Source organism: Larus michahellis, chromosome 18, assembly GCF_964199755.1.
Source record: "Larus michahellis chromosome 18, bLarMic1.1, whole genome shotgun sequence".
NCBI classification, from domain to species: Eukaryota; Metazoa; Chordata; class Aves; order Charadriiformes; family Laridae; genus Larus; species Larus michahellis.
This window is the reverse complement of record NC_133913.1, coordinates 2,449,097-2,468,863: the sequence shown is the minus strand read 5'-3', so window position 1 is coordinate 2,468,863 and position 19,767 is coordinate 2,449,097. Positions and strand designations below refer to the sequence as shown.

The following is a 19,767-nucleotide window of genomic DNA, read 5'->3' as shown; positions in this document are numbered from 1 at the left end:
CAGAGGCACGAGAGGTGGCCGAGGTACGAGTGCGGGTTTCCTCTGCCCTTCTGCCCGAGGTGACGGCTGCTCTCGGGGCTCCCTGTCAGGTGTCACACTCACCGCCAAAGAGGATTTATCACAACTGCTCCTGTAAATATGGACATACTTGAGTCAAAGGTTACTTGTGAGTAAGAGTTGCTTGGAAATTCCACCCTGTAGGGAAGAGAAGCCTCTGTTCCCTGGAGAGCAGAATATCCTCTCATTACAGCAGTCTGCCGGAGAAAGGTACCTGCACTGGCGGAGCGAGTTCTCCGAACGCTCCTTTGGCTGTTGCTCGCCTGGTTTTGGAGATGGTGCTCCCATGACTAGCGAGGCTGTGCCAAAGCCTGCTACTACTCTGACAAACTCAGTTAAGAAATGCAGAAAGCTTTTCTCCTTCTTATTTTGTGCTCAGCACAATCTTGGTAATGGGAAAGACCTGCGGGATCACATCTCGGTCCATCCAGGGAACTAGATATATCGCCCATGGATACTCCCTTTCCTGTCATCTCTTTATCTACGATCACCACAAATTGAGGCGGCATGGACAGCAATTAGAGTAATTGAAAAATAACTTCAGAGAGGTACTTCATACGCTTCAGCTTCCATCAAGTCTGTGTAACATCTAGACACAGAGACAACCAGGGACTTCCAGCATTTAACAGTCCTGAGCTCTGCAGACTGGGAGCACGTTGTCTTCTTGTGTTTGCACGACCAGAGAAACATAAACCACGGGGCTCAGTGATTTATGAAATTTCACAGTAAAGCATGTATTAGACCGACTGCCTGCATTGTGCCAGGTGCCAGACATCTACACCACGACATCCCTGGTCTTTTCACACCTACGGTCACTATTAGTCACACTTTTCAGAAGTGAGAATTTATATTAATTTCCCATTTTTGTTCCACAGACTCTACCATAGCATGTGATACAAAAATGTTTATTGGACTAAGAATAAAATAAATACAAATTAATAAAAGATAAAAGGCACTTTGATGTTATAAATACCAATGTTTCTTCTTTGTACATAATCTAGGGCAAATTTTTTTCTTGACTTGTTGTAAAGTTTGCATCATACAAAAAGCTGATGACTCATAAAACATTATTTTACTTTTTGGAATAAGCTGCTGACATGTAAAGTATCTTCCTTGTGAACTGGGATTTCTAGAGGGAAACTGCCTATGGGCTATTTATTCTTGGCATAAACAGCAAGACTAGCCAGCCCCGTGGGAAGAAGAAACACCCTATAGGTGACACCCCCTTTGGAAGGTATAAATAGAGATCTGCGGCAACAACCAACCTGCAGTCTGATTCAATATCAAGCTGTGCATCTTGCTTTGGGCTTTGGGTTGGATCTGCAGCTGTCCTCAAAATGAGTTGTAGTATTAAGCAGACAACTGGCTCTCTCAGGGGCAGGACCAGCGGTGGCAGCTGTGTTATTGGTGGCGGTGGTGGTGGTGGAGGAGCACGGATCTCCTCAGTCTCTTCTGGAAGATACACGACTTGCGGGATAGGTGGTAGCCGAGGGTTTTCTGGTAGAAGCTACTGTGGTGGTGTGAATTACGGAGGAGGACTGAGCACTGGCAGTTTGGTTGGTGGAAACTATGGAGGTGGCTTAGGAGCCGCTGTCCTCGGAGGATGTTCAGGCATTGGATTCAGCGGTGGCAGTGCTCGCTTTGGCGGTGGCATTGGAGGTGGCCTTGGTATTGGTCTTGGTGGAGGGGTAGTTGGAGGTGGTTTTGCTGGTGATGGCATTCTTCTTTCCGGTGACGAAAAGGTCACCATGCAGAACCTTAACGACCGCCTGGCTTCTTACCTGGACAAGGTGAGGTGCCTGGAACAAGAAAATGCTGACCTGGAGTGCAGAATCAGGGAGTGGTATGCCAAGCAGGGCCCTTTTTGTGAGCCACGGGACTACAGCTGCTATTACAAAGAAATAGAAGATCTTCAAAATCAGGTAACATCATTTCTCAGCTGCTTTCTCCCCTGTAAGCTTCTCCCACGGTGTTGGTTCACAAGTGAATGCAGTTTTATCAGGAGTAACATTTCGTTGGTGTCTGATGCTTTTCATAAACAGCCATTAAGCAAACTACCTGCAGAAAGCCCTAGAGCTCAAAGGTAAAAACCTTGCGTCTTTGGACTGTTTCCATCGCTTTTATTCATCAGATGTATTTGAAGGGGAAAATGTTATGTTTATGGAATACGTCTGGATTGGCTCAGAAGTCTTTCTGAATTAGGTTTGTGCCAAGGAGTTTAAATAGATATATGCCAAGAAAGCAACTAAAAGAGAAATAAATAATGGATCACATTAATTTGCCTGAATCTATTTTATTCTGTCACCAGTCTTGCAGAATTCCAGTTGAATGCTATTTCCTTTTTTTACAAGTTTACTCTTTCATACAGAATTGGGAAATATAGGACATCTAATTAAAAATAAGAACAAAGAGAGCATTGCCATAACACATTTTGAGTATGCAATTTAAAATTAAAAACATTTGTTTGCAAAGTGTGTTTGGCAAAAATCCTAGGATGTCAATGCACAAAGAAGAAGAGTAAAGCGAAAAGAATCCAGGAAACAGACAGGATGAGACAGACTTATAATTAAGTCTCGAAACAAAGCTTTTACATCTCTTATCCGTGAAAGTAAGATTTAGATGTAAAAGGTTAGGTGGATTGTGGCTGCTGCTGGACAACGCTAATTATACCTCCCTGACTGTCTGCATCTGAACCACGTATTTTAGCATTTTAATGCCTTCACCGTACTTCACTGAACACTCAGCCCTGTGACTACCGCGCTCCTCCACTCCCCCACGTCTGCTAGCTAATATTTAAAAAAAATAGAGAGAGAAAGAGGTTGGGTCTGGCAGCGCCAGTCAGTGGGTACACTTGAGCCTGAGGATACAGGGGAGAGACTTCAGGGGTGAATGTTCTTTTTCCAGATCGTCTGTGCAACCATAGACAACAACAAGATCATTTTGAACATCGACAACAGCAGGATGACAGCCGACGACTTCCGAGTGAAGTGAGTACCCCATGGCACACAGCTGTCCCCTCCCTCTGTCACTGCGCTCCCCCTCGCAGAGCTGGGGAGAAGGAGCTCTCAGACGGGTCTCCTGGGTCCTGCTGGTCAGGACGGGCTGGAGGCTGTGCAGAAAAGCTCTTCCATCCACTGCCTCCAGAGCTGCCTTAATTAGTGGAAGTTCCAGAATGGAAAGTTTAGGACAAGAAGATATTTTTGGGTGGAGATTAGAGTTCTTCAGAAAGCAGAAGGGATCCGCAGACAGGGAGCAGCGTGGGCTCACCTGAGCTCCCGTTCTGGCACGTGGTGTCTTTCAAAGGGGAAGCCTTTGCTTTTTCCTGTTGGAGCGCAGGAACGTGGTGAGTGACACCTCCGCCCCAGTGGAAAAGCTCCAGAGAAGGCAGACTGAGGGCAGATTTGACAGAGCAAGCCGCAGACCGCTTTTCCTAGCGTCCTGCGAAGCTAGTTAGGAAAGTACTGTAAGAAAGATGGATGGCCAAATGAAAAAAGAACAAACAGTGGTGTCAGACACTGACTCCTCTTTCTTGCTTTCTTTCTCACCCTCAGGTACGAGACGGAGCTGGCCCTGCGCCAGAGCGTGGAGGCTGACATTAATGGCTTACGCCAAGTCCTGGACCAGCTGACGCTCTGCAGGTCTGACCTGGAGGCACAGCTGGAGTCGCTGCGGGAGGAGCTCTGCTGCCTGAAGAAGAACCACGAGGAGGTAGGGTCCTGCCCCTCTCGCCTCAAAAGCCTTAATTCACACAGGATCCATCACCCTCCGTGGTCCCCACCCCTGGGGTGCTGCCTGCAGAGGGGCCAGTGGTTGGTGAGACTATTCATGTGAACTCAGAGCTCTGAACGTCCAGCAGAGAGGGGCTCTGCCAGGGGCTCTGCTCTTCCCAACAGGGGCACTTAGCTCCCTCGGTTTTTTCCTTCTTTTTAAAAAATGACACGATCTGGGTGGTGTTTTCAGGAAATGAGCTGTCTGAGGAAACAATCGACTGGAGATGTGAGCGTGGAGGTCAACGCCTGCCCTGGCCCAGACCTCAGAAAGATCCTGGAGGAGATGAGGTGCCAGTATGAAACGCTGATTGAACGTAATCGCAAAGAAGTTGAGGATTGGTATGAGTGCAAGGTGAGTAAATTCATGCAGTTCTCACTTTGCCTGCCTAACACCACAGTTCCACAGTAATTTATTACACATCAGAACCACACAACCTACTGTAACAGCATTTAGCTGCTGGTTTAGCTAGCTAAACCATTTAGCAGTGGTTGAAAGTGACCAAGTGACATAGGGGATACTGCCGCTCTGCGTCCTTTCATGGAGTGACAGGAATTGCTGCATGGTAGCGAGACTTGGGGCAGGAACTCTTTACAAAGCAGTAAGCAGTGAGAGGAACTGGACTATTAGAAGAGCAAGAGGAATGACGAGCACGGTTTACACTCCATTAGGATGAGAGAGGTCACCCAGACCTTTCTCATTTCATGTTTTTTGCTAGCTTCTCTGCCCTTTTCTTTATACTTAATCTGACTTACATTAAACATTCCCTGAACATCTTTATTCCGGACTGGTGATTTTCAGATTGAGGAGGTGAATCGGGAGGTTATTACAAGCGGTCAGGAGGTAGAAACGTGCAACAATCAAGTCACCGAACTGAGACGCCAATTGCAAGCCCTGGAAATCGATCTCCAGGCTCAGCTCAGCCAGGTGGGTGTGAGCTGGCGTAAAGCTCCGCTGTCTCACAGTTGTGCTCTCGTGTAAGAATTTGCAGCTTAAATGCAGGGTTTCTCTTGCCTGTATTTGCATTGTGCCACATGTCACTCCTCAGAGGGACAACCTGGAGTCCTCGCTGGCTGAGACAGAGTGTCGCTACAACAACCACCTTGCTGAGCTCCAGACCCAGATCACATGCGTGGAGCAGCAGCTGGCTGATCTGCGCGCAGAGATGGAGTGCCAGAACCAAGAGTACAAGATCCTGCTGGACGTCAAATGCCGTCTGGAGCAGGAGATCCACACGTACCGCTGCCTGCTGGAGGGTGGACAGCAGGACCTCATGTAAGTAGGCTTGAGACGCACCAAATGATACAATAAAATACCTGTGTCTGGGGTATTTTAACCTAAAAGCAAAGTGAGCAATAGGTGGAGGCCCTGCACAGCTCCTTCACCCTCACTCGTCTATTCAAGCTGCCTTGTAATCAATGGTGACAATTTGCTTCCCCACCCTGTGCCCGCCATTGCCACAAGAAGAAAAGTCACTGCAATATTCTTCCACTTTTTGTGATAAATGAAAACCGATTGAGACAATGAAGAAAGTAGTTCTAGTTTACCTATCTGTCATTTCCTTCACTAAAATGTGATTTTCCTGTCTCCTTAGTCAGCAAGGAGGAATTGGTCAGTCTTCGGGTCTAGGAGGAGTTGCAAGAACAAGTGGAATAGGAGGAGGAGGTATCATTAGAACAAGCCACACTTACACTTCGTCTTCCCAGATGCCATCCTGTGCAGCTGCGGAGATACAAGGTAAGAACTCCAGCACTCTACACGATTTCCACAGTCCACTCTAACGCAACAAGGACAGGCAGCAACAAAGATCTTTCCCACCCAGCTTACAGGCGCTATTGGAAACTTTTATTATGAGGCTACTGGGAAATACATGATGGGAGGCCACAGAGGAGTGGCTACGAGTGCTCTCGGGAAGCTGTGGCTCTGCTAGGAAGCACGAGAACTGCAAAAGGGGAAGGGGGGAAGAGGGAACAGAAAGGAGAAGGAGAGAGTCAGCAGGCAGGCAAGCCATGGAGAACATGGGGAAAGGACTGACATGAAATCTGGGACAAAGGAAAGAGCAGGAGAAAGCAGAGTGCCCAGAAATCAGAAAAAAAAGCAGGAATCATAGGAATACTGGCAGGAAACTCCCAGTACTATTTCAGGAGGAAGCTTCCAGCCAAACTGAAGAAAGAAAGAAATATGGCGACAGTTGGTGCAGGAGAATGAGTGTGCGCAGGGGCACTCTTCTGGCAGGGACCCCGGTGTGTTCCCCACCCAGATTGCTGCCGGTGCAATGTCTGCAGCTTCCACCATTTGGCATTTTTATGTAAAAGGGCAAACCATGCTCAAGCCAGCTACAAATCCCATCTGCCGGACTGGCAGGCAACAATCAGACCTTTCCAGGAAGGGACGGTATTTATCTGAAATTTTAATTGAATTGGCTCATGAAATGATCACATGTATACAATGACAGTGTGGGAAAGAAACTATTTTTGCTATAAACAAAGTAATTCTTCCTTTGATCTCTCCAGTGCCTTGCAGAAGGATTTGTGATTAAGTAGAGAAACGAGAATATCCAACAAGAGAACCCTGAAGCAGAGCCATGGATGAAGAGAGAGAGTATTTACCCTATGCCTCTGCAAAGGGCGAGGAGCGTGCTCTTCTGTATTACTCAGCAATGCTAAGCAATGTGTCAGAGGGATACGCAGAGCGTTGGGCCACATTCTGCTTTATTTTGCTACTTGCTTTTTCCAGTCTGTATCCTGCGTGTGCCCAACCACCATGACTATTGCTGGAGTAAGCCAGTAGTATGATCATTAATGTACCTGCTGGTGAAAAAGTGTCTCTAATAAAACTTTGCTTCTGCCTGATGCAATCAAGAAACCTGTGTCTGGAAACTGAGTTCCTTTAGAAAACCAGGTGCTGATCCATGCACAAGGATCACCTAAACTGGTCAGGATCATACTCCACTGGGAACAAAGGTGCTTTGCCAGTGGGAGCCAGAGAACGGCCTCCCTCACCTTGCAGGTCTTGTCCACCTCCTCTCTGTGGAAGCCTGTAGCGTACGTTGCCCATTGCATGACATCCTCCATGATGTACACAGACAGCCTAATCAGGCAGATGCTGGTGTGCTTCCCACAGAACAGTGTGCTAAAACACACTTTTAGAAATATTTTGAAGGTCAGTGATGGAACATCTGGAGGCAGATTGCCTCGGCCCCAGTCTAGTGCTGACACACGTGGGCTGTGTCCTCTCATACCTCATCGTCCAGCCTGGGGACTGTGATTAGGTCGAAGAGCAAATCTTGGCCTCCACCATGGATTCAGTTTCTGCTGACATGGCTTATATTCCGACCTATCCCTTACGTTTTATAGGAATCTTCCCATTGGGAAAAGGACTGTAGGCAAAAGGTTTCCTTCCTATCTATTTTCACATAGTGACTGAGTCATTTACTGGTCATCCTTCTATTTCAGAGTTTAACCTGAGCATCAGGAACTGTTGAAACATCATCCTCACATTAGACATACCTTCTTGGGAAAGCTGGAGAGGGCAGGATGGGAGCTGAAAAAGTGCAGTGCAACAGAGAATACAACGGACAAAAAAGCCATCCAGGGCCTTTGGAGACACAGAGCCATTATGTCTTAACCCTCACACGCAAGGCAAAGACCACTCCCTCCCTGGGGCCTCGAAGAGCAGCCACGCAGCTGATGCAGAGTCAGCGCGGGCTGGCGGGGTAGTGTCTGTGTGTCCTGACACTGACCTGCCCAGAGAAGCCAGGGCAGCACTTTGGTAACTCAGGGCCCTGGAGCTCTTCTGGGGGTGCAGCCATGGGAATGGGCCACACTGAGCTTGCAGAGTCATTCCGGCTTTGGAGAATTTTCAGTTAAAAGTCGTTATGAGCTGGAGGGTGTTTTGCCAATTAAATGGTCTGTTCATCCAGAAAACCAAGCAGTGACCGGTTTCACGTGCCCACTCCACCCTGCAGGTTCACAGCTAAACCAGCAGCACCGGTACGCTGCGATGCGGCTGTTACAGAAAGAGTCATATTAATTTATGAGACGACCTGGCAAAGCCAAACTCCTGGTTATTCCTTTTCTGTCAAAAGCTGGAGGCTGTGGAACAGCCAGCCTTGGGGGAGGAGGAGAAAGGGTACAAGACCAAAACATTTCAGTACCATCTATACACTATAGTGTGGCACACTTTTCTAGCATCAGTTCTTTTATATAGACACCAATTTCTCTGTTGCTACAGAAATAGACTTAACACAACCTGGAACCTTCCAGGAAAGCAGCATCTCCAAGGCCTGTAGGTAGCAAGTGTCTGAAGAATCTCAGTCATTAGCGTATGAGGGAGCAGGTGAAAGGTGCCCTTCTGCTGTAAAAGACCATGGAGAGCAGATGTCTCAGTGGTATTTCTTTTATTTTATCTACCAGACATTAAACCCAATAGTATCCAGGGGCTAGAGGACCATAAGAAAATGGAACACTGGAAGAACTGCAATAATGACTCAGAAGAGTAAGTAGATGTTTTTAAACCAAGACTAAATCAAATTGTCTTTAAAGATCAGTTCCAGCCCTACAGAAAGTGCCAGACTTGATGCAGAAATCTCCCAGTAGACGTGTAAAGCCAGCACTTCACAAGAAATCAAAAAGAGATATGTATCATGGTATAATGGCAAATTTCCATCGGTTGGACTCCTCTGTGTGTATCCCAGTTGTTCTCAGAGCTCTGGCTGAGAAAGTCAGAAAGCAAGTCTTTCATTTCCATTGTCTCCTCCTGCCTTGTTCAGTGCAAAGCAAGATGTAAGATAACCCACCGCTGCCCTTCCTGGCCTTAATGCTTCCCAACCTACGAGTCCTCGCACTCGCATTTCTAAAAATATAAATATACACTCTACTGACGCACTTCCAGTTTTCAGTCCTCTGGAAACTCCAGGCTACCTACAGTATAGAAGAGCTTGCCGCTTTCCTCTGGCAGCCCCAGCTGATTCCCACCAGGCCTGGGCTAGTCTCCTTCTCTTGCGAACTGCTACTGACATCTAGCTGCTCCACCACATTCCCTCTATCCATATCAAAGGCTTCCCACCCTTCCCACCAGGTCCGGCAGGTGCAAAGCAGGCACTTTCACAAAGGAGCTGGCCTAAATTCCTGAGAGGTGAAAGAGACCTAATGACATGGCCAGAAAGACTCTAATGATCCAGACTTTGTGAATATGCCTCTGGAAAGCCCCCGGGGGGGGTACAGACTCAGCTCCTGAGACGCTGTGATGTTGTTTGTGCACCTACAAGTTGGGATGCGTCTGGAAAGCAGCTCATGAGAAGGCAGCTTGTGATAAACAGTTCCCCAGCAGAAAACACCCTGGAAACAACCCATATATTAAGGAGCTTCAAATTATGGAGCTGAAAACCTTGGGCTGGAAACTACATTTCCATGAGATTTCCATATTTCTTTGTGCTAATGAGACAGACCCAGGAAATTTATGAGTTGAAATAACTGAATGAAAATAGTAGGGAAAGCTTAATTTATTTTTTTAAGGTCTTCAGAACAATTATTTAATTTTATCTGAGCTTAATTAGTGCACCCATTTCCTGAAGACAAAAAGGAAAAATAGCAAGAAAGAGGGCAAGCGTGTGCCACTGAAGGATGCTGGGCAAAGGCACCGGCCGATGGCCTGCAGCAGAAAGAGGTGGGTCTAATGGATAAAGCTCCAGGCCCCCAGGGGACCGATGTATCTCAGAAGAGCAGGAGCCATCCTCTCTGCCCTCTGCAATAATTACCGCAATAGGCATGTAGACATCCTCCACTCCCACAAAGGAGTAAGTCATTCCGTGTTTCTGCCTGTATTATTCTGATGTGCTAAATGATAACTGTGGAGCAGAGGAAGGAATGCGTGCTCACGCAGAAAAGGTGCTTGCTGCAGACAGCTCTTGGGAAACTCCTGAAGAATCATATGCAGGACAGGCAAAGCTTCAAGCAATGCAATATGACATCAGTTTCGGTTCATTCTTACCACCACACCCTGACTCCAATTATGTTCTCCAGTCCTAATAATGAAATCCAGGTATTCCTTCCTATACACAATAACTTTATTAGAGTTTTTACCTATTCTGAGCTTTGCTCCTTTGTATTCAGGGACTGAGTGGAGCACAACTTGGGAGGAAGGGCAGGCTGACATCAGGCACTGCAGCCTGATCCAGCAGACCTGGGTTTGACTGCAGACTCTGCCAGAGGCGTGCTCTTTGTCTTTGAGTAAATCACTTTGAGCAAGTCCCTCCACACCTCTGTCTCCAGCCTGCTGGAGATATCACGGGAATGCCGCTGGCTTTCATTGTACTGGATCCAAGGATGCAGAGATAATGGGAGGCATCTTTTCAACAGAAATAAGGAGGAGAAGAGCAATAAAATGATGGGCAAATCCATGAATACTGGGATAATCCTATCCTTCACTAAGGGGTATTATTTACTTGCCATAATACTAGTTATTTCAATCCACAATCCTGACACGGAGTGAGGGCTTGAGCAAGAGTTCGAGCTCACTTGTTCTCTGGTGAAGCAGGCTTGCAGAATTTCTTACAGCGAAGGGTTAGTTTCAGAAAGCTGCGGAACGCCTGTCTCTTGCTCAACGGCCAGTAGAAACAGGCTGTCCCAGAGGGAAGGCCATTGCTCTTGAGCCTCAGCAAAACATCTCAAGAAAATGAGCTTAGCCTGAATTCTGATGTCAGAAAAGTGAAAGGGTTCTTACCTTTCAATTTCTTTGTCTAGTTAAGATTTGGAGACATTAGTGATAGAGAAGAACCTCTAGTTTGTACTTAATCCATCTTCTCCAAGCCAGTGTAGAACTGCACTGGGCAACGACTGCTCTGCCAGCTTTATCAGCAATTCTGCCTTTATATTTCCTAGGACAGCAGTCCTAAACCTCTTATTAGAATGCAGCGCGTATTGACAGAGAGACTGCCCATGGGACGTTTCCACTCCCATTCACTGTTTCAAAACGCCCACCCTTCCTCAGCAACAATCACTATCCATAATGATGAAAACTGCGGAAATATCTTTCACCAAACAACAGGAAATATTTAAAGTACTTTTACCTTACTTTACCCTCTCCCCATAAAGAAACAAATCCTTTGTGTGTTACTGGAGAGCCACAATCATACACGAAGAACCTTTCATCCACGTCCATTAAGAGATCACGCCACGCTCTCACTGGTCTCGTAGCAGAGAGCTCGGGAGTTGTCATTTTGCCAATGGAGAAACTTAATCTCTGTGTCTCTGATCTTTCCACAAAGTTCTTACATCATTCCTCATACATCATTCGAGAGTCAAACTTCGTATTTATTCTTTCTTTTTCATCTCACATATTCCAACATCAGCACCTTGCAGGAAAACTGCTTATTCAACTCAAAATAAAATGAAAATAAATTAATGAGAGATAAAGAGCCCTTTGATGCAATAACCTTTAATGATTTCTTCCTGGTATATAATTTAGGACAGTGTTTTTCCTGGCTTAATGTTGTAAAGTTTGCATCATAAACAAAAAGCTGATGATTCATAAAACATTATTGCTAATGTATTTTTGAAATTAGCAAGAGACATGTAAAGTATCTTCCTTGTCTACCAGGATTCTTGAAAGGAAACTTCCCTTTGAGAAATTATTCTTGGCACCAATGGCTGGAGTAGCCAGCCTTATGGGAAGAAGAAACAGTGGTGACACCCACTGTGGAAGGTATAAATAGAGTTTCGCCGCAACGGACAGCTCGCAGTCTGATTTAATATCAAGCTGTGCATCTTGCTTTGGGCTTCTGCTTGCATTTCCAGCTGCTGTCGCCATGAGTTGCAACATTAAGGAGACTATTACTGTGTCTAGCAAAGGCAGGAGCAGTGGTGGCAGCTGTATCATTGGTGGTGGTGGTGGAGCACGGATTTCTTCCTATGGGATAGGCAGTGGCAGAGGTTTTTCTGGAAGGAGTTACTGCGGTGGAGTGAATTATGGAGGGGGACTGAGTGTTGGTAGCTTGGCTGGTGGGAGCTATGGAGGTGGCAACTGCTATGGCAATGGCCTTGGGTTTGGCCTTGGAGGCGGTGTGGTTGTTGGTGGTCTTGGTGGCGACTGTTTGCTTTCATCCTGCGATGAGAAGGTCACCATGCAGAATCTCAACGACCGCCTGGCTTCCTATCTGGACAAGGTGAAGTGCTTGGAGAAGGAAAATGCTGAACTGGAATGCAGAATCAGAGAGTGGTACGCGACACAGGGCCTCTCCTGTGAGCCCCGGGACTACAGCTGCTATTACAAGGAAATCGAAGATCTTCAAAATCAGGTAATCCCCTTTTTCAGTTGCTCCTCCTCTATTTAAAGCTTATTTATAAATTTGTATTTAGAACCTACTGTAATTGTTAGAGATAACTTCGGTGCTGTTAAACGTCTTTGCAAACATAAATTTTGGCAAGTTCCCCTCTGACACTGTTGACTGTGGGTGCGTATTAAAGATGGGTGCTGCAAGGGGATACAGGTGGGATAATACTCTTAAAAGGAAAAGGATGCTTTGTTACATTGCGGTTTGACTATACTGTTATAAATACGACATTACCAAGTGTGCTCTGAGGAAATGCAGTGGTAGGAAGAGCAAAGCAAAGAGAACTATAGAACTATAGAACAAGAGGAAAACATACATAGCAAATGCTGTATCAAACGGAGCATTATAAATTCTAGGTGAGAAAAGCTGAGTATTTAAAATAGATTGCTGCAGTGGCACAAAGACCCTGATACTACTATGTGCCCAGTGAAAGCTATGGCTGATCTTCAGGCTTAAAGACACCTTCCAACTGTATCCCTGAAGATCCTTAAGCTTGAAGCCAAGAACACGCCATGGTGAATGTCAGCTGAGACTTAATGTCTCAAGGAAGGTTCTTTAGGTTCACTTCTCTGTGAAGCATCTTTGGAACTTGCCTTCAGACCTTGAAACTGGGAAGTCCCATCTCACAACTCTTTCACTCACAACCTCTTTTCTTTACTGACTGTGAGTTAAGGAGGCAAAGCTACCTCCTGCAACTGCTCCGCTCAAGGAACAAGGTGACTTAAGAAGGTAACAGAAAAAGGAAATTGTGAAGAGTTAGTACCTAACTGCAATCTAGATACACCTCTAGAGTATAACAGCAGAGAAAAGTGAGACACCTCTCATGGTCTGCTCTCTTCCAGATTGTCTGCGCAACCATTGATAACAACAAGATCATTCTGGACATCGATAACAGCAGGATGGCTGCCGATGACTTCCGTGTGAAGTGAGTGTCCCTCTGCGTGGATGAACTCCCTTGTCTCCTTCCTGCTCCTTTACATCTTACTTGTGGAGTCTCGGTGCACTAATTATAGAGACTTCAGACAAGTCTCACTACAAAACCACATTAGGGCAGGATGGAGTGATGAAATGCATTTTGCTCTTGGTCACCAGCCCTCCCTTAATTACTATTCTTGGGTAAAGCATTTGGCAAGAGTGCTTATTGGTGAGGGCTGGAGACCAGCGATGGAGGGAGTGGTCCTTAGTGGTTTGGTTGGCACATTTCCATCGCAGACCAGCGCAGATTTGGATCAGAAAAACAGAAATGCAGATGGATGAGTGGTATCAAACATACGTTGATCAGGAAAAAGATAGATAAGGAAGAAAAGTTTTCACATAACAGACATCAAGTGCAGTGCAGAAATCTAATGCACAGCGCATTCAGCTTAGACAACAAAATCCAGTTTAGAGCAGGCAGGTGGGAAAGACCTTTGCAGAAACTGAGTGCGTGTGAGATGTTACTGTTCTGAGTTCCTGCTTTCTTGCACAAACCAGGTACGAGACAGAGCTGGCCCTGCGCCAGAGCGTGGAGGCTGACATTAATGGCTTACGCCAAGTCCTGGACCAGCTGACGCTCTGCAGGTCTGACCTGGAGGCACAGCTGGAGTCGCTGCGGGAGGAGCTCTGCTGCCTGAAGAAGAACCACGAGGAGGTAGGGTCCTGCCTTTCCCTGGGAGCACCGCGGCCCTGACATGAAACTTTGCCTACACGAATGTGCTCTAAATTTAGAAGCAAAGATCAAGCACTTTCACACCGCAGCTTTCCCATCAAACGCTTGTGGGGTTCAGAGCTGTCTCCTCGTGGGTGGAGGTGGCTGCTGCTCTCGGGGCTGCGCTGGCACCGGGAAGGCCAGAGCGGGGTGAAAGTTGCTGCTGACTCCAGTGGATGAGGAAAGAAATTACCCAACAGATTTGTTGGGGAAAACACTTGCAACATCTTCCAGAGCTTTCCAGCCACAGCTGGGAGGCACGGCTCGCAGGCAGCGCTGTGCTCAGCCACCGAGCTCGGCTCTTCTGCGCTGTCTCTCAAAAGCCAGTATGTGTCTGATCCGGGTTATGTTTCCAGGAAATGAATTGCCTGAGAAAACAATCGACTGGAGACGTGAGTGTGGAGGTCAATGCCTGCCCTGGACCTGATCTCAGGCAAATCTTGGAGGATTTGAGATGCCAGTATGAAACACTGATAGCGCGCAACCGCAAGGAAGTTGAGGATTGGTACGAGTGCAAGGTAAGGGACAAGCTCCTGCTGCGAAACAAACTGACACACACATTTCAGGGCACAGGAGAGTTTCAGAAAACAGAGATGGAGAAAATAAGCAGTTCCTCCTTTACAGCGAAGCCCGAGATCAGCACTCATTATACCCTGTGTTCCACAGCAGACACAGGCCTGTCTGACCAGTTTGTTGTGTCCCATCTGGAACAGCCGCATTTGCCGCAAGGCCCTGTGGTGTGTTGTTGGAACTGAGATTTTCCACGTTTGGATTAAAGAGACTTAATAGCCACAAGGTTAATGCGATTTGTACAAAGAGCAAGCAGGTGAAGCCAGCGGTTAATGCCCAGTGCACAGAGAACTCGCCCTGCTCCCTTTTCTTTTTGCTGCCTACTCACTGTATTCTGTCTCTGTAAAAGCAAGTCCCATTTGCACAGATATTCTCTGAAGCTCTTTTTTCTGGATTGGTGATTTTCAGATTGAGGAGGTGAATCGGGAAGTTATTACAAGTGGTCAGGAGGTAGAGACGTGCAACAACCAGGTTACCGAACTGAGACGCCAATTGCAAGCTCTGGAAATCGATCTCCAGGCTCAGCTCAGCCAGGTGGGTGTGAGATTACAGCTCCAGGTGGTTCCTGCTGGATCTCTCAGCAGGAACAGCCAGACCTACCAGTCAGCATGGCGGTGGTGAATAGCTCTTTCATTTCTGCATTGGAAATAACAAACTCCAGGGTGACACTTAAATGACTGTTGTTTCTTTGTTTGGTTGTCTTGTTTATCAGAGAAATAATTTGGAATCGTCTCTGGCTGAGACTGAGTGTCAGTACAACACGCTCCTCGGTGAGCTACAGAACCAGATCACATGCGTGGAGCAGCAATTGGCTGAAATAAGGGCGGAAATAGAGTGTCAGAACCAAGAATACAAAACCTTATTGGACGTCAAGTGCCGTTTGGAGCAGGAGATTCAGACCTACCGGTGCTTGTTGGAAGGAGGACAGCAGGACCTTATGTATGTAGACCTCTAAATCCACTAGAGAATAAATTAAAATATCTAGGATTTGTATTACAGATTGGGAATCCCCCATAATCCTTAGTCCATCTTAATGCTTTCTCTGACATGAAAAAGTTGTCTCATGAGCAAGTTTCCTGTGATGAACATTCAAATGTGAACTAAATGTCACTCCTTGGGATCTGCAAAGCAGAGAAACCAAATCTGTTAACTGCCAGTTACAACATCGTAACTACTAGTATTATGTCAATATTAGCAGCAATCTCTTTTCTGTAGTAAGAGAACTGTCGTAATAAGAATTAATTGCAACACTCTTCAATGCATTTCCATGCCAAAGGGGGGCAACAAATGCAAAGCAACTCTGAAGATGAAAAAAGAACACAATGTAGAATACCTGAACCCCTATAAAAGGCATAGTTTGAGACTTTGTGCCCACCTTAGTGTGATGAGAAGTTCTAAAGTTCCCTATTTCTTTCACCAAATTTACCCCACTAGTCATGGAGGAGGAATCGGAGTAGGAACCGGAGTAGGAGGAGGAGTCATTAGGACAAGCCACACCTATACGACAACTTCAGCTTCCCATTGCCAGCCCCAAGTCCCTCCCTGCAAGACTGGAGATATACAAGGTAAGAGAAAGGAAAACTGTGTTTTTCGGTTTGTTCCTTTGTGATAAGGCCAGGACACAACTCACCCTCCTAGGACACGTTATTGGTATCTCCTCAGAGAGTTACAATGCTACAGGTGTGATGGGCTACAATGGATCCAACTACAGCGCAAAACTGGCTGTGTCTCGAAGACAGAGGTTCAAAGAGGGCTCTGACTGAATATGGAGCAGCAGAATGCAAATGAGAGACAAGAGGGAGCAGCAGTAGGACTAAGAGGAGAAAGCGAGGGAAATGAGGCAGAAAGAAAAGATCTGGAAGTAGAAGTAAAGAAGACGATAGCCAAACAGAGCTTAGCGAGAGTCTGGAAGGAGTGACTAGTAGAGCAAACCTGTAACTTTACAAGTGCAAATTCCCATTAAAACACAATTCTTTAGGGAATTTCTGGGATTTCCTGAGTTGTCTGCCAACTGCTCTTGTTTAACACCGTGTATTCTTGAAATAAGGGCACTACATAGACCAAATTTTTGTTATTTGAAGGATTTTATCTCTGTTCCAGTCAAATAATACTGCTACATTTTTTCTCCAGTGACCTGCAGAAGAATTTGTGATTAAGGAGGAATGGACTAGAAGATGACATACAGAGAAACCCACAGACAAAAGAAGAACATGGGATGTTCACTGCACACCTGTCTGCAGAGAAAGTAGAAGTAACTCAGCGATGCTTTGCCATGTATCTAAAGGGGCCTGTTGGAGGCCACTTTCTTCTCTGTTCTGCTGCTTCTCTTCTTTAACGCTGCAATCTCTAGAAGTTACTTGAGTTAGTCAGGGTCGATAATGTACCTGCTGGTGAAAAAACTTCTCTAATAAAACTTTGCTTCTGCCTGATGCAATCAAGAAACCTGTGTCTGGAAACTGAGTTCCTTTAGAAAATCAGGGGCTGATCTGGGTGCAAGGCACATCCTCAGCCAGGCCAGCCAGCCTCTGCAACGGCCCCAGCAGGAACAGCTGGAAACCCATGCACAAAGGGTCACCTAAACTGGTCAGGATCATATTCCACTGGGAACAAAGCTGCTTTGCCAGTGGGAGCCAGACAATGGCCTCGCTGACCTTGCAGGTCTTGTCCACCTCCTCCCAGTGGAAGCCTGTAGCGTACGTTGCCCATTGCATGACATCCTCCATGATCCACATGAACAATCAATTCAGGCAGATGCTTGTGTTTCCCACAGAGCATTTTGCTTAAATCATTGCAGAACAACAAAGGCGGAAATAAGCGGGGCTGGAGGTCATCAATGAAAGGAGAATAGAGAAATCAGTGACAGAAATTTCCATGAAACAGCAAGCTCAGGATGGTGTCTATCCATACACAGTTATCGGCACCATCCCTGCTGCGCATCTCCAGCTGCTCTCCAGATGTGTCAAACATTAAGCTGAGCAATGCCTTGGCTGCTGGGGAGGATGATGTCAGTCATACACGTCTCAACAGATCTGCATTGCAGTCACCTGGCGGGAGGGAAGTGTCTTCTGACCTCACCTCTCTTCTGGACTCCTCTAATGTAAGCGTATCCGAGTGAGCCTGCCTCTGCGGAGCAAATCCTGTGTCAGACACCTGCCCGGGCAGAGGGACTGTGCAACGCAAGTGCCTTTTCTCTTGGGTGACTGTAAGTGGAGCAGAGAGCAGGTGCTGAGATGACAGCATTCAAATTTTATCATGAATCTCCTCTTCTCTTGAGACAGCAAAGGGGTGGTTGGACATACGTGGCTGTGCAGAGACACCCACAGGGTGGAAAAGGCAGATGGCCTGAAAGTCCTTTTTATAGCCTATACAACATGGCACAAACATTTCTCACACCTAAACCCACGTAAAGTATTTTGTAGTCCTTTGCTAAGAAATTAAAAAATATCTGAGGTATAAAAACAAGCGCATTCCCCCAAATCCCGCTCCTGAATACGCCACGCTCCTGGAAGAACAGCATTCCTGGCTCTGCTCGGGGTCAGGTTATGGGCCGCAGCCAGCAGGGAGCGGGGCCGGGGCGAAGGGAGGATGGCGCCCTGGCTCTGAAGCGGAGCGGCAGGGCTGAGCCCTGGCTCTGAAGCGGAGCGGCAGCAGCTCGCCTGATTCCTGGCGGCGGAGCAGCGCGGAGCAGCGCGGAGCGGGGGCGGCAGAGCCGGGAGAGGCTGCGGGCGCCGCTGGCCCCCCCCAGCGCCGGCAAAGGGTGCGGGCAGGGACGGGTGACACCAGGTTCCTGGCTGATGTGCGCCAGGGCAGGGAGAGGCTGATGGCAGCAGCACAGTCCTTCCCTGGGGTCGTGCCAGGCCCGCCGGGGCCCTCGTCCCAGGCCGTGATTTCTCCCCCGTTGCACAAACCCCCCGGGGAACCCCCGGCCCCGCAGCGCTGCCGCCCCCGGCCCCCCCCGAGGGTCTCGGCTCAGCGGCAGGAATCAAACCCCCTGAAGTGAGAGACGGTTTCTCCTCGAAAATGAAATCCTGAGATTTTGGCACCCGAGTTTTCACTTTCTAACTGCCATCGGCACTGGCATCTCCCTCCTGCCACCACAGGAGGAAAGAGCAACCTGGAGCACTTGTGAAAATATTTATACTGGTTTGTTTAGGGGGTTTTTTTGGTTGGTTTTTTTTTTTTTTCAGAGGAAAGAGAAATTGAACGTGTTTGCCTGAGAACAAAGAGCAAACTCGGTAGTTTATCCAGCTTGTACCGAGACTCAAGCAAAAGTTTTTCATGAGCACCGTATTTGATTTCAGATAAAACTTCAAAGGAGGTGTATAATAAATTATCGTGACATACAAACGGTGCCTGTGCCAGAGAACAAGGAAATGGAGAAAGTCCCTGGTAAACACCGGCAGACGAGACATCTCGGTACTTCCCAGATCTCTCCATAAGGTGTCAGAAGTTCTTAACTGGTGGATCCACAGGAAAGGCGGAGCGGGGGGTGTCCTGCTGCCCAGTGCCTGGGCTGGCACAGCCCCCTCCTGCTGCCGCTCTCCCGTTATCGCAGCCCGAGGGACTGGGACCAGCTACTCCGCTTAGAGTGGGAATTACATTTTACTAAGAGGCCAGGAGCTGCAGATAAGTTTGGCTAATACCATCTATAGCTAAATGGAAGTTGATGTTATCCTATACGACAAAAGTACAATCATATGTGATTAAAATAATACTATATAAAAATATAATGCTCCATAATATACAGTAATTTCAGACCTGTCCTCTGGCACACAGGGAGTCGCGACTGGTGCGCTGCAGTGGGGTGGGGAAGGGGAAGCGTTCCCTCTTGCTGCTGCCCGTCTCCACGCCCACCACGCTGAGCCACGCAGACACGTTTTGCGTTTCACCTGGGACACTGGGACATTGTGTTTCATCCAGGGACAGGCGGAGAGGACAGCACAGGCCCCGCGCCTCGTCTGCAGCTCGCTCTCTAGAGGGCACCCGGCTCTCACCCACGCTGCTGCAGGGTGCCCAGGCCGGAGGCAGCGGCAAACCCAGCTCTGATGGCTTGGGTAATCTCTTCCAACAGGAACACCCAGCTAAACAGATGAAGCAGCGTCTGCGGTATGCGCTGGGGAGCTCCTGCTAGCTGAGAACACGGAAACAAGCTATCAGCCCTGACATCTGGCTCCAGCTCGCTCACCTGTATTCAGCGTTCACATTCGTAGGGAGGTTGACACGACCCGATTCTGGCGTGGGACTATCGCAGGAGGCAACGCAGGCCTCCTCCCCACCTCTTTGAAGACCCCCCCAACTGCCTTCTCCTGTGTGTACCTGCACAGAATGGACGCCAGGCTGAAACTCGCTGCAC

General features: G+C 47.5%; 2 protein-coding genes and 1 long non-coding RNA gene across 3 annotated transcripts in view; 2 read left to right on the top strand and 1 right to left on the bottom strand.

Moving 5' to 3' along the window:
• The window catches only part of LOC141732863 (uncharacterized), a 165,732-nt gene that overhangs the window by 26,474 nt on the left and 119,491 nt on the right, over positions 1-19,767 (bottom strand). The gene's annotated exons all lie outside the window — the stretch shown is intronic.
• LOC141732536 (keratin, type I cytoskeletal 19-like) lies at positions 1,395-6,390 on the top strand. The gene is made up of 8 exons (XM_074561672.1): positions 1,395-1,979; positions 2,962-3,044; positions 3,609-3,765; positions 4,018-4,179; positions 4,627-4,752; positions 4,874-5,100; positions 5,420-5,562; positions 6,339-6,390. Exons 1-8 carry the CDS (start codon positions 1,395-1,397, stop codon positions 6,362-6,364), a joined length of 1,509 nt encoding a protein of 502 aa, XP_074417773.1. The 3' UTR covers positions 6,365-6,390.
• On the top strand, positions 11,569-16,850 carry LOC141732537 (keratin, type I cytoskeletal 19-like). Its single transcript, XM_074561673.1, has 8 exons — positions 11,569-12,121; positions 13,000-13,082; positions 13,631-13,787; positions 14,201-14,362; positions 14,823-14,948; positions 15,127-15,353; positions 15,849-15,979; positions 16,545-16,850. Exons 1-8 carry the CDS (start codon positions 11,633-11,635, stop codon positions 16,568-16,570), a joined length of 1,401 nt encoding a protein of 466 aa, XP_074417774.1. The 5' UTR covers positions 11,569-11,632; the 3' UTR covers positions 16,571-16,850.

Excerpts from the sequence above, each read along its gene's own strand:
- LOC141732536 (XM_074561672.1), top strand. The coding sequence starts at position 1,395 with ATGAGTTGTAGTATTAAGCAGACAACTGGCTCTCTCAGGGGCAGGACC. Across the intron at positions 4,753-4,873 it reads TCCAGGCTCAGCTCAGCCAG|AGGGACAACCTGGAGTCCTC; the intron begins GTGGGTGTGAGC and ends GTCACTCCTCAG. Across the intron at positions 5,101-5,419 it reads GGTGGACAGCAGGACCTCAT|TCAGCAAGGAGGAATTGGTC; the intron begins GTAAGTAGGCTT and ends CTGTCTCCTTAG.
- LOC141732537 (XM_074561673.1), top strand. The coding sequence starts at position 11,633 with ATGAGTTGCAACATTAAGGAGACTATTACTGTGTCTAGCAAAGGCAGG. Across the intron at positions 12,122-12,999 it reads TCGAAGATCTTCAAAATCAG|ATTGTCTGCGCAACCATTGA; the intron begins GTAATCCCCTTT and ends GCTCTCTTCCAG. Across the intron at positions 13,083-13,630 it reads GCCGATGACTTCCGTGTGAA|GTACGAGACAGAGCTGGCCC; the intron begins GTGAGTGTCCCT and ends TGCACAAACCAG.